This window comes from Eublepharis macularius, chromosome 15 (assembly GCF_028583425.1).
Source record: "Eublepharis macularius isolate TG4126 chromosome 15, MPM_Emac_v1.0, whole genome shotgun sequence".
NCBI lineage: Eukaryota > Metazoa > Chordata > Lepidosauria > Squamata > Eublepharidae > Eublepharis > Eublepharis macularius.
In genome coordinates this window covers 37,120,494-37,132,531 of record NC_072804.1, presented here as the reverse complement: position 1 = coordinate 37,132,531, position 12,038 = coordinate 37,120,494, and the positions used below count along the sequence as shown (strand labels likewise).

General features: G+C 44.0%; 1 protein-coding gene across 1 annotated transcript in view; it reads left to right on the top strand.

Annotated features, from left to right (window-relative positions):
• The first annotated feature begins 4,114 nt into the window (after positions 1 to 4,114).
• The window catches only part of LCK (LCK proto-oncogene, Src family tyrosine kinase), a 30,801-nt gene continuing 22,877 nt past the window's right edge, over positions 4,115 to 12,038 (top strand). The window contains exons 1-2 of the mRNA XM_054999583.1: positions 4,115 to 4,286; positions 10,786 to 10,886. Of these exons, the coding sequence (XP_054855558.1) occupies positions 10,788 to 10,886 (99 nt within the window). The 5' untranslated portion in view covers positions 4,115 to 4,286; positions 10,786 to 10,787. The remainder of the gene's footprint in view (positions 4,287 to 10,785; positions 10,887 to 12,038) is intronic.

Here is a 12,038-nt window from a genome sequence, read left to right as displayed (position 1 = left end):
GAAATGTAGGCATCCTGGTCTTGCAGCTTGGCTCTCCAACTGCTGTCCAATGGACTTTTCAACTGTCACTTGTCCAACATTCTGCCAAGCTGCCTACATTTCCCATCAAAACTTGAGGGAAGCTAACAAGTGTCCAACCTGTGTCAGGCATCACTTGAAGCTTGGCTCTCACATGTATTCCTCCCTGTTCACTTGCGCTCCACTTGCACTCCACTTGATTGAGTGGAGTGCAAGTGGAGCACACTTGATCGAGTGGAGTGCAAGTGGAGCACAAGTGAACAGGGAGGAATACATGTGAGTCTGTTCACTTGTCGTTCAAGTGTCATTCGTCACTTGTAGCTTGGCCCCTAGTACTATCAGAGCAGCATCTCATGGGTGCAGTGGGTGTATCACCATTCTATTTCTATTAAAGCATGATGTTTCAGAGGCTGTTTGCTCTTAGCCTTCTTGACAACGGATGTGAGGGTTGGGCTGGGTCTCTGATTAGAAAGGTGGCAGGTTGTCCTTTATCTTGTGCACAAACTTCCATTCTGAGTTTCAGTGTACAAAGTTTATTGTTGCCTTGCCTTCAGTGTTATGTCTTTCTTGGCCCACTTGAAAATTGATAGAGGGTTAAGCTGCTATTTGACCTGGAAATGAAGAATTGTGCCCAGAACATGGAGGGTTGTCTCAACTCTATTTGGTGCTACTGGTCCCAAGATGGCCCATTTCGGAGCCAGACAGCAGCTGTATTAATGAAGACGTGTAAGTGCTGTCAACTTTGAGTTACGAAATTCCTGGAGACAGAAGGAGTGGAAGTTCAAGAGTCTGTGGCAAATCCCAGTTAAAGTATCTCAGCTAGGTAGGGTTGCCAGCTCCAGGTTGGGAAATTCCTGGAGATTTGAAGGGGGGGTGATCCTGGGGAGGGCATGGTTTGGGGAGGGGGGGACATCAACAGGGTATAATGCCATAGAGTCCACCTTCCAGAGCAGCCATTTTCTCCAGGGGAATGGATCTCTATGGCCTAGAGATCAGTTATAATGCTGGGAGATTTCCAGCCACCACCTGGAGGCTGGCAACCCTACAAGGTGCTAGGAATGACCCCCCTCATTGCCCGCAGATCCTGGAGTGCCACCAAGGAGACGGTACTGAGCTCCATGGACTGAGGACCAACTGGTCTGACTGGCTCATCTCCCTTTGCTATTACAAGCTGGCTTTCCCACTCTGCTATTAGCAATTTTAAATAGTTCTTTCAAACAGGTTTTCTCTTTCAAAACACCAGTAGCCATGGCAAATTGAGGCAGCACAAACTGGCAATTAGCCTTTTATTGATGGAAGGAGATGCCGGGTATCTTCTCTGAGCCCACCTTTGGCTGCCTGGGGCCACAAGAGCACCTTCAGAAGATGGTGTAGATTTGGAAAACAGTGCAGTGGAAAGAAAGGGTTGGTCCACCAACACTGCATCCCTGACTCAGGTCACGTTCTCCCTGCAGCTGTTTTGCCCTTTTTAAAAAACCACAAGGGATCCTAGCATTGATCTCCTTAGGTGTCTCCTGACTCATTCGGAAACAGAGGTGGGTGGGATCCTCTGAGCCAATCATCATTTCTGCTGTGTGCTCTGAAAGAAAGCCATTGGAGCATACGGCGGCCTACGCCTTCAAGGTTGCGTGGCTGTCAGCAGTTCAGGGAAGGCTGCCTTTGGGGCACCTATTTGCTGATGGTGATGTTTCAGGCTCAAGTATGGCAGCTCTTCTCTTGTGATGAGCTGTAATAAAACGCAAGTCCAGAGCCCCCTGGGCCTGTGGCTGTTTATTTGGTTTGAAAAGGCGAGTCCTCGGCTTAGTGCCTTCAGGACAAACTGCTTCTGTGTCCAGAGCATCAGTTTTACCTAGGCTACAGCCCTGGTCATCTTCTGACAGGCGATGGTCTATAAATGCTCTTAGAAGGTGAGAAGGTTTTTCATATAGTCTAAGGGAATGCATCCCACAAATCCATTCTGTCAATGGTGGTACTTTTCCCTGGCCCAAGGAGCTTTCCCTTGATTTGCAGAATGGATCTACGGGATGCAACCTGAAATCTTTTTTTTCCACACAGGGCTAAGCTACAAGTGATGAATGACACTTGAACGGCAAGTGAACAGACTGATGTGTATTCCTCCCTGTTCACTTGAGTTCCACTTGCCCTCCACTCAATCACGTAGTGGCAAGTGGAGTGCAAGTGAACAGGGAGGGATACACGTGAGTCTGTTCACTTTGCCGTTCAAGTGTCATTCTTCACTTGTAGCTTGGCCCACAGTTAGAAGGCTGCAGCCCTTAAAAGTGTGTGTGTGTTTCTCCCCGTTTCCTGCCTGCCCCATCATGTAATGCCAGTCCTTCGCTTTTCAAGCCACAAACAATGTTTCTGTGGTCCTTTCAGTAGCTGAAAGGTTAGGCTTGGCCAGAGAACAGATCAGCGATAGCAAAGGGTCCTCCCACACACATCATGACACACCTGTGTTCTATCCTTTTCTTTAGACATGAATGGAACATCATTTTTCCCCTCTTTCCTTTTTAATTTCTTTATTCTTTTGTACTGTCATCATTTCTAGCCTTTCTGGCCTTGCTATCGTGCTCCCACCCACTAGAGCTCTCCCGCACTCTATGTCCCCGTTTGGACTTCAGATTCTCTGTTCTTTGTGGGTAGCAAAAGCTCTCTGTTTGGCTCTGTTCAAAGCATGACCAATGGGGTTCCTTTGCCTTTTGAAACAAAAAGGAGAGACTTTCAAAACTGATTCAGGGGGCAAAAGTTTGTTTGCAGCCAGACTGACTGGTTCAAAATTAAAACTTGAAAAACAAACCTCGCTCCTTGTAATATCTGTATTAGGACCAGCTGCAATGACACAAAAGTGTGTGCAAGATTTCACGTTTGCCAGAGCTCTTCCTAAGACTGACTGCTACAAACTAAAAAAAGAAAAAAGGAGGGTTTGTGGGCACAACAGGCCTTCCAGTACTGGAGCCTTCTTTGTCAAACGCATAACATTCATCTGGTGAGGCACACTGTTCATTCAGAAAAACTTGTTACAATAATCTGTAGATTTCAAGGTGCTACAGGATCTAGGGTTGCCAACTCCAGGTGGGGCCTGGAGATCTCCCAGAATCACAACTGATCTCCAGGCAACAGTGATCAGTTCCCGTGAAAAACACAGATGCTTTGGACTCTATGAAGTACCCTGCTGAGATCCCTTCCCAAACGCTGCTTGCAAATCTTCAAGAATATCACCCACCAAATCTCCAAGAATGTCCCGACTTGGACCCGGCAACGTTATACAGGACTCCTTTGTAAGATTAGTTAGGCTGAGTGAGAGAATAACTGACTCAAGATGGCCCAGCGAACTTCGTGGCCAAGTGGGCATATGAACCCAGGTCTCCCAGCCCAAATTGGATGCTTTGTCCATTAGGGTTGCCAGCTCCAGCTTGGGAATTCCTGAAGATTTTGGAGATGGAGTCTGGAAAGGGACCTCAGTGGCGTATAATGCCATAGAGTCCACACTCAGCCATTTTCTCCAGGGGAACTGATCTCTGTAGTCTGGAGATCAGTTGTCATTTTGGGAGATCTCCAGCTACCACCTGGAGGTTGGCAACCTTGTGTCTGCCACACCCCACTGTGAGCCAAGCTACAAGTGACGAATGACACTTGCCTGGCAAGTGAACAGACTCACGTGTATTCCTCCCTGTTCACTCGCCATTCACTTGCTCTCCACTTGTGGAGCACAAGTGAATGGCAAGTGAACAGGGAAGAATACACGCGAGTCTGTTCACTTGCCAGGCAAGTGTCATTTGTCACTTGTAGCTTGGCTCTGTCTTATTGGTAGCACAGAAGTCTTCCCAACACCGTCCGTTGAACTGATAAATTCAGTCTCAGTCGCCCCATCCCAGAGAGTCCCTGGAGGTCCACACAGTGTGGGTTGTGGAACCAACATGGAGTGAGTAGCACCCTCCAGGTCTACAGCTGCGTAGCAAGGGCTGGGGTTGAGGCTGGCAGGAAGCCTTTGTGTTTTCTACGCAGTTTGGAACTTTTTGTGGTCACACTAATGCTGAGAACAAGCTTCTAGGGCTCTCGGTGCAAAGACCTCAAAGGGGAGGAAATCAGCAGGGAAGGTGGCAAGAGAAAGAAAGAAGGTGAGTGCTTGGGTTTGAGACGCCTTGTTGTGGAAGGAGCTGTCTGTGCTCTGGATAAAAAAAGAGGATGAAACCTATCAAGTGATTCTCCCACCCCCCTTTCAAGCTGGGAATCAGAGGGAAGTCGGTTTCTGCCATCCTTGGGAACAGGTAAGTGCCAAAGTTCAGAGGGGTCCTTGTGATGGGGAAAGGAGACCAAGATGGCCCCGGGCGACGTGCTTCAAGTGTGGGTGGGATTCCTTCCGGAGGGCGATCTGTCCCACTGGCCCTTTTAGGCCAGGGGTAAATTGTTTTCTTTTGTGGGAGGTCTTGTTGGGTTATGAACCGATGTTATCTCCAGCTTTTAAATATCTTTGATTTGATGGTTTTATCATACTTTAAATTCTGTATTGAATGTCCTCCTTTCAAACATATCATGTGCACCTTTGGAGTTTTTTATGTTGAAAAGTTGGGGGGAAATTGGAAAAAAATATTTAAGTCTATTAAATTAGACAGAAGCCTTTCATTCTTCTTTCTTCTTCTACCCCCATCCCTTTAAAATATACATTAAAATATTAAACAAACCTCTGCTATTATACAAATGTATAATATCTACATCTAAGTACAGGTCATATAAATTATACAACAACATTAATACCAAATTAGATACAACCATGAAAATTAAAAGGGGCAAAGACAGTAAAGAGGATGGAAAGGAAAGTTGAAAAGAGGCCCAATGCAAACCTTGAAATTATTGCAAATACTATGTAATATTCAACCATATGCCTAGATAGGAATACTTTGCATTTTATAGCACTTTATCAAAAAGAGTCCAGTAGCACCTTTAAGACTAACCAACTTTATTGGAGCATAAGCTTTCGAGAATCGAAAGCTTATGCTACAATAAAGTTGGTTAGTCTTAAAGGTGCTACTGGACTTTTGCTACTACAGACTAACATGGCTAACTCCTCTGCATATATAGCACTTTATGTTAGACAAAGCACCTTCTGTACTTGTGGTTCTTATAGTAACCTTGTAAGGAAGGCCTGTATTAGTATCCCCAGATTACACATGAAGGGTAGGACCAAGTGGCCAGTTTGAGTTCATTGCAGAGACAAGATTTGCACCAGCCGCAACCCAGATCTCACCACGTTCTCTCTGTCAGCATTTTGTACTGGTTCTTGCTGACCAAAGTGGTCAGAGATTCCCTTTTCCTTCTCTTTCATAAAGCACAGTACACATTCACAGATGGCTCCTTCTGAAAAACCATCTAGCCACTGGTGTTTTCAGACTGGGTTTTCTTTCCCTGGATTTTTGGGGCTTATTTCCAGTTTATAACAAAAAAAACAAAGAGAAACCTTGAGGGGGGAATGGACATCAAAAATAAACCATGGGCAGTGGGGATAGAAGGGATCACAATTAAACATATATTAAATATAATGCAAATGTGTGTCTATTTATATATGCAAAAATATGCAGAAATATACATAGAATCCAACCAATTATGAAGAGTAAGATCAAACTAAACGCACAAAATTGCAATAATGTGAGAATTTACTGCAAAGCTGAACTTCAGATTCTAAAAATGTGGAGATTTTCAATGTTAATATTAATATGCTGATGCTAATATTAAAAGCCTGCTTAGCATGTGAATTTCATTGTGGGACATGTCCAAGTTAATGTGTTTGTATTGGAGACAGATGACAACTTTTCAGAGATTTGAAAGCAGCTGAAGAGAGCATTTGCTGTCCCAAGTTGATATACCCGTCTCTTATTATTGTTAGTGAAATGACCGCATAGGATCACTTTAGGATGCCATTTTTATATGCATATATATCATGCATGTTGTGAAATTTAAAGCAAATTAGGCAAACCTAAAACCCAATTTTTTTGTAATGGTGTTTGCTGTGAGCCTCTGTTTTTCCTCACCCAAAATTAGAATTGCCACTCTTTTTCTGACAGAAGCTCCTCTAACTGCATGGGAATCTGACAGATTCAGTTGCGAAGGGTGCAGCTACTGGAAAAAAATATATTTGCTGGATTTCACCTGCCAGGCAGCTTTTAAAGGCCCATAATCTTTGTCAGGAAACACAGCTGCAACTGCTGCTGAGAGCAGAATTTCATAACAAGGAGGAGCCATTTTGTTTATTCTTCATAAATTAGAGGTTTTTCACTGGCTGACTATGGCCTGATCCAATGTCACGCGAGCCAGTCAGTCAAGACAGCACAGTCCCAAAGCCATTGCCAATAATTGCAAACATATATTTGGACACTGAGCAAAACCCTCCAAAATAATACTGTCAGGCTTGGTATAAGAGTTCACTTTTGCAGGTGTATAAGCTACTACTAGTCAAAGCTCTTTCTTCTGAAATACATTCTTTTCCAACAGAGTAACCCATATTTATAGAAGACAGGCGTGGCCCACTTTCCCCATAAAAGCTGAGACAGAGGTCAATCTGAAAGGCAACGTGCTAAATCTTCAGTTCCACTAACCCAGAAGCTCAGTTCTAAAATATTTTGTTGGAATCAGTCTTCCAATGTTTCTGGCTGAGGCTGGGCCTCTGCTGGCCTGAAAAAAATATTTCTGATTGCGTGGAATGATGTTTTAATGAAAAAATTGACCATAAGAAATAGGACAGATATCCCTTGGAACAAAGTAGTTTCAGGTGGGTAGTCATGTTGGTCTCTAGTAGAAGAGCAAGTTTTGGATCCAGTATTTTGCCCCTCAAAACTAGGGTAGTTTTAACAATTATATACTCTGGTACCCACTTTATCCTGACCTTGATGGCCCAAGTTTAGCCTGATCTTGTCAGATCTCAGAAAGCTAAACAGGGTCAGCCCTGGTTAGCATTTGGATGGGAGGCCACTAAGGTTTGTCTCTTGCCTTGAAAATGCTATGGGGGTCACCATAAGTCATCTGTGACTTGACAGCAATTTCTACATACACACCTATCTTGCAACTGAGATAACTTTTGCAGTTTAAGAATATCTTGAATTTTACTTTTCATTAGAACCTTTGCTATGCCAGGATTCTTCCCCATTAAGTAATCAAATGATGAACCCTATCCATAAGTGTGATGATTTCTACTGCTTTATAGGAGACATGTTATGTTAGCACATAGTGATGTTTTGCCATCAGCAAGCACATTACAAGCACATCCCTCCAAATGATAGACTTTGTCCTTGTGGTGAAGGGATAATGGAGACTTTAGCCCATGCGTTGTTATGTAATTTTTATAAAGGAGTTTATAATAATTGTTCCACTCTTGAATATGATACCAGGTGTTCAGGAGAACAGAATGAACGTATTACTGAAAATGTGGCTATCTTTTCCAGTGTAGCCACGGAGACCATATCCTGGATTTTGAAAGAACTCTATTAATCCAACATGTACTATTGTTATATTTTGCTTTTAACTATTGTATTACTGAATTCCTTCTTGTCCATATAGTAAACATTGTTGTTTTGCCTTCTTTCTATTAGTATACAGAAGAAAAACCTTAAGTCTATCCCAAATTATTGTAAAGCCAATATTGACTTTTAAAAAGTTCTATGTAGCTGAGGCCTTGCCCGCTCCCTGAATTTCTGCCTCAAATCACAAAGCAGAGAGGTTTCTAATGCCTTATAATATTGGGCTAATTCACACATTATGAAGTCCAGGATAGAGTTGCCAACTCCTGATTAGGACATTCCTGGGGATTTGAGGGTGGAGCGTAGGCAGGTGGAGTTTGGAGTTCTGATGACATAGAATTCACCCTCCAAAGTCATTTTCTCCAAGGGAATTCATCTCTAGTCTGGAGATCAGTTGTAATTCTGGGAGAATCCCATACCTTGCATTAGAGGTTGGCAACCTTATGTGTCCCATACGTGGACTTTCTTCAGATGTATTCTGGGTGTTCTCATCTAATAACTTAATTTCCAGGCACGTTTTCAGAGCGTACAGATGTCCACAAGACAGCCACAAAGGCAACAGAGGTCTACAGAGCTAAGATCCTTTTCAATAGTGTCTCTATCTGCTGAAGTTCCTGGAACACCTAGCTTGGGGCACCTAGAGTCAGGATATGGGGGTGGGGTGACACCTCACCTTTGGAATGCCCTCTCCCTCGAGGCTCACCTGGTGTCTTCCTTACTTTCTCTTGGATGAAAACATTTCTCTTTCCCCAGGCTTTTAACTAAGAGGATCCAAAAATCTTCAGCCTTTTAATAGCCTGCTCTCAGCCTGAGATCTGTTTTAGGCTGCTCTGTTTTATGCTGCTTTTTCCTGGTATGTTTAGACTGACGTGTTTTTTATTGGTCTGACTTGTTTTTATTGGCTTGGTATTGTTGGTATTGTTTTCCTGTTTTAGTTGCTGCGAGCCTCCTTGAGCAGGTTCTGGAGAGGCAGCGACCAAACCTTCTGAATAGATAAATAGTGCCCTTGTGTATTACTCAGGATATCATATTTCCCCCAGCATTTCAAAGTACAAAGTTTTGTTGCTGAGATATTGCAGTCTCACTCTCCATATAATTGACACAGCTAATATATCTATTGTGGGCCTGAAATGCTATGTGAAATGCTACTGGGTGTATTGGCTAGTTTCTGTGACATCACCTATGATGGCTACAGATCAGCTATCTCCAGAGTGGGAACTGTGGGGTTCTACAGGGAGCAAAACTATCCCCCATGTAATTCAGCCTCTAGAACACATTCATAGCTAAGGAATTGAAGGCCATCAATATGGAGATGACACCCAGTTCTATATCTCAATGTCCAGCTCACCACAGGATGCAGTAGAAATCTTGGGTTGCTATCTGACAGCTGTGGTCAAATGGCTGAAAGTGAACAAATTGAAACTGAATCAGACAAGATGGAAGTGATGCTGGCTGGGAAGGCAGAGATCTTGAAGGATATTGTGCTCCCCACTTTGGATGGAGTTCATCTGACCTAGGGTTTATACTGGATCCAGTGCTACTGCTAGAAAACCAAGTTAAGGCAGCTGTAAAAAATGTTTTCTACAACCTCAGTCTAGCCCAGAAGATGACCCCCTACCTCAACATGGCCGAACTGGCCACCTGGATGCATGCCACGGTAACATCAAGATTCAACTAGTGTAATATGCTGTACATAAGTCTTCCCTGTAAGTTAACTTGGAGATTCCAGTTGGTGCAGAATGTTGAAGCTTGGTGACCTTCGGTCAGTCACAGCTTCTCGGAGCTCTCTCAGCCCCACCCACCTCACAGGGTGATTGTTGTGAGGATAATAACATACTTTGTAAACCCCTCTGAGTGGGGTTGTCTTGAAGGGCGGTATATAAATCAAATGTTGTTGTTGTTAGGGAGCTAGGAACAGCTCTCCTGCAGTCACTCTGCTGGCTACCTATCACTTAATAGGTTCAGTTTAAGGTATTGGCTATTTTATTTATTTATTTATTTCAAATTTCTATTCTGCCCTCCCTGCCAGCAGGCTCAGGGCTGATAACAACATATTAAAATACAAAATACAACTAAACATATTAAAATACAATAAAAATCCATACACATTTAAAACAGGATGGTGGACAGCCTTCACAGGGAGGGTTAAGATTTTATACACCCCTTTTTTCAGGCCGGCAGAGGCCCAGCCTCAGCCATATGCCTGGCAGAACAACTCTGTCTTGCAGGCCCAGCGGAAGGATAGTAGGTCCTGCTGGGCCCTGACTTCAGCAGACAGACCATTCTACCAAGACTAGGCGGGCGTCCTTGGGGCCAGGGACCATCAACAGCTGTTTGTCTCCTGATTGGAGTGTCCTCCAGGGAATATATGGGGAGAGACAGTCCCATAGATACGCTATCACATACAAAGCACTTTACGGCCTTGGTCTAGCATATCTACGGAACCATCTCTCTCCCTATGTTCCAAAAATGCAGTTTCGCTCGTCTGAACAAGGCCTCCTTCAGGTGCCACCCTACACATGGGCTAAATCAATAACTGCCCATACACGGGCATTCTCTCTGGTGGCACTCACCTTATGGAACAACTTACCTGAAGAGGTCAGTAAAGCTCCCACTCTCCTGATTTTCTGCAAATGAGGCAAAACTAAATTATTCAAGAGGGCTTTGTATGCAGACAGGAGGGTTGTGCAGTAAGGAAGTGGTCTCAAAGAGATGCATCAGTAAAGAAATAGGGACCATAGACTTTACTACGATGTGCTAAGCTCACACTCTGGAAATCTAGTCGGTCTCTAAGGTGCTAGGGGACCCGAATCTTGTTCTATATACTACCTGTTGTTCTAAGTATGATCCTACTGGGTAGTTCTATGCTGTTTAATATATCAACCTTAGAATTTCTTATGCTCTGTTTCAGCATTTCTTGAACTCTGTATTGGATTTCTGCTGGTTTTAGTCTTGCAGATTTGCATTTATAAACCCTATTACATTGTTTATTGAAATTCCTTTGAAATGGACTGTACTAACTGACAGTGTGTAATCTGCCTTGTCTCAGAGAGAAAGCTAGACTATAAGTAACGTACATATATAAGGCAAAATAAATATATTTTTCACTTTTCAACCATGCCCATGCCATTTTGAGATCTTTCCAAAAGGGGTGTTTTTAATTTCTTTTCCTGAGCGGTTTACCCAAAGCCAATTGTAGCTGAACAGAGATTTGAAACAGGGTACCCTTTGTCTCCACTCCCTACCCTCATCCCCACAGATATGATGGGTTGTTGCTGCAGTTCAGAGGAAGAGTGGCTTGAGAACATCGAAATATGTGAAATCTGCCACTACCCCATTGACCCAGGCACCAAGCCAGAGGTAAGAGACCCTTCTGTGCAAATTCATCACAGCTTTCCTTACATTTCTGCACTGGTACTTTGCCCTGATGCTTTGCACAAAGTTCCTAATGTTCCCCTGACCCTAAGAGCCAAACCACATGCCCTCACACTAAAGACTTCTTTCTCTCTTAACCTGTCTCTCTTCACATTACTAAGTACCTAGAGACTCTCAAGTGCAGGATTGTATGTGTAGTCCTCACTTCACAAGCAGCCTGTTCTTGCTCATTGCACGTGAATGCTGCTTTCACAAAGGGAGCTCCCTTTGTGTGACTGCATCTGCAAGTGATTTCGGAGTCCAAAGCGCCAATTCTGCTCTGTTTTAGCTGCAAGAACAAGTACTGCAGTCTCCTTTGAATTGCCAGTTTGCATTTCTCAAAGGTGTGAGAAAGTGTCAAGATCTGAATTTCAATGAATGGATGTGGGGGAAACTGGGATACTTTTAGCAGTTTAGGAGGAACGTGTGAATGTACTCATAGGGAGCAAATTGAAGTGTGACTGCGAGTGCATGGAAAGTTGGAGGGGGGACACGTGAAATGAGCTTCCCTAGGTACTTAGTAATGTGTAGAGAGACTCTCAGAGCCAAGCTACAAGTGACGAATTACACTTGCCTGGCAAGTGAACAGACTCTCATGTATTCCTCCCTGTTCACTTGCCATTCACTTGCTCTCCACTTGATCAAGTGGAGCACAAGTGAAAGGCAAGTGAACAGGGAGGAATACACATGAGTTTGTTCACTTGCCAGGCAACTGTAATTCGTCACTTGTAGCTTGGCTCCCAGTCTCTCTACACAAGATGCTTGTTCATCAAGTGAAGGGAGACACAATGTTAGCCAGAAAGCATAGCTTTGAAAGACAGAGCTGGCGGAGATAGCTCTGGAGGGGACAGATTCTCTCACAGCCCTCCACCGCCTCTAGTGTCTCTTCTTTGGGAGCCTTTGCCCTGCCAAGGCTTAGTTAATTCAAAGTTTTAAGCAGCGAGAGCGGCAGGGTAAAAGCTCCGGAAGGGGAGACAGTCTGGCACGCCCAGAGGCGGAGGAGGGCTGTGAGAGAATCTGTCCCCTCCAGAGCGCTCTCCACTGGCTCTGTCTTTCAAAACTATGCTTCCCATCTCCCAACACATGTCAAAAGTATTG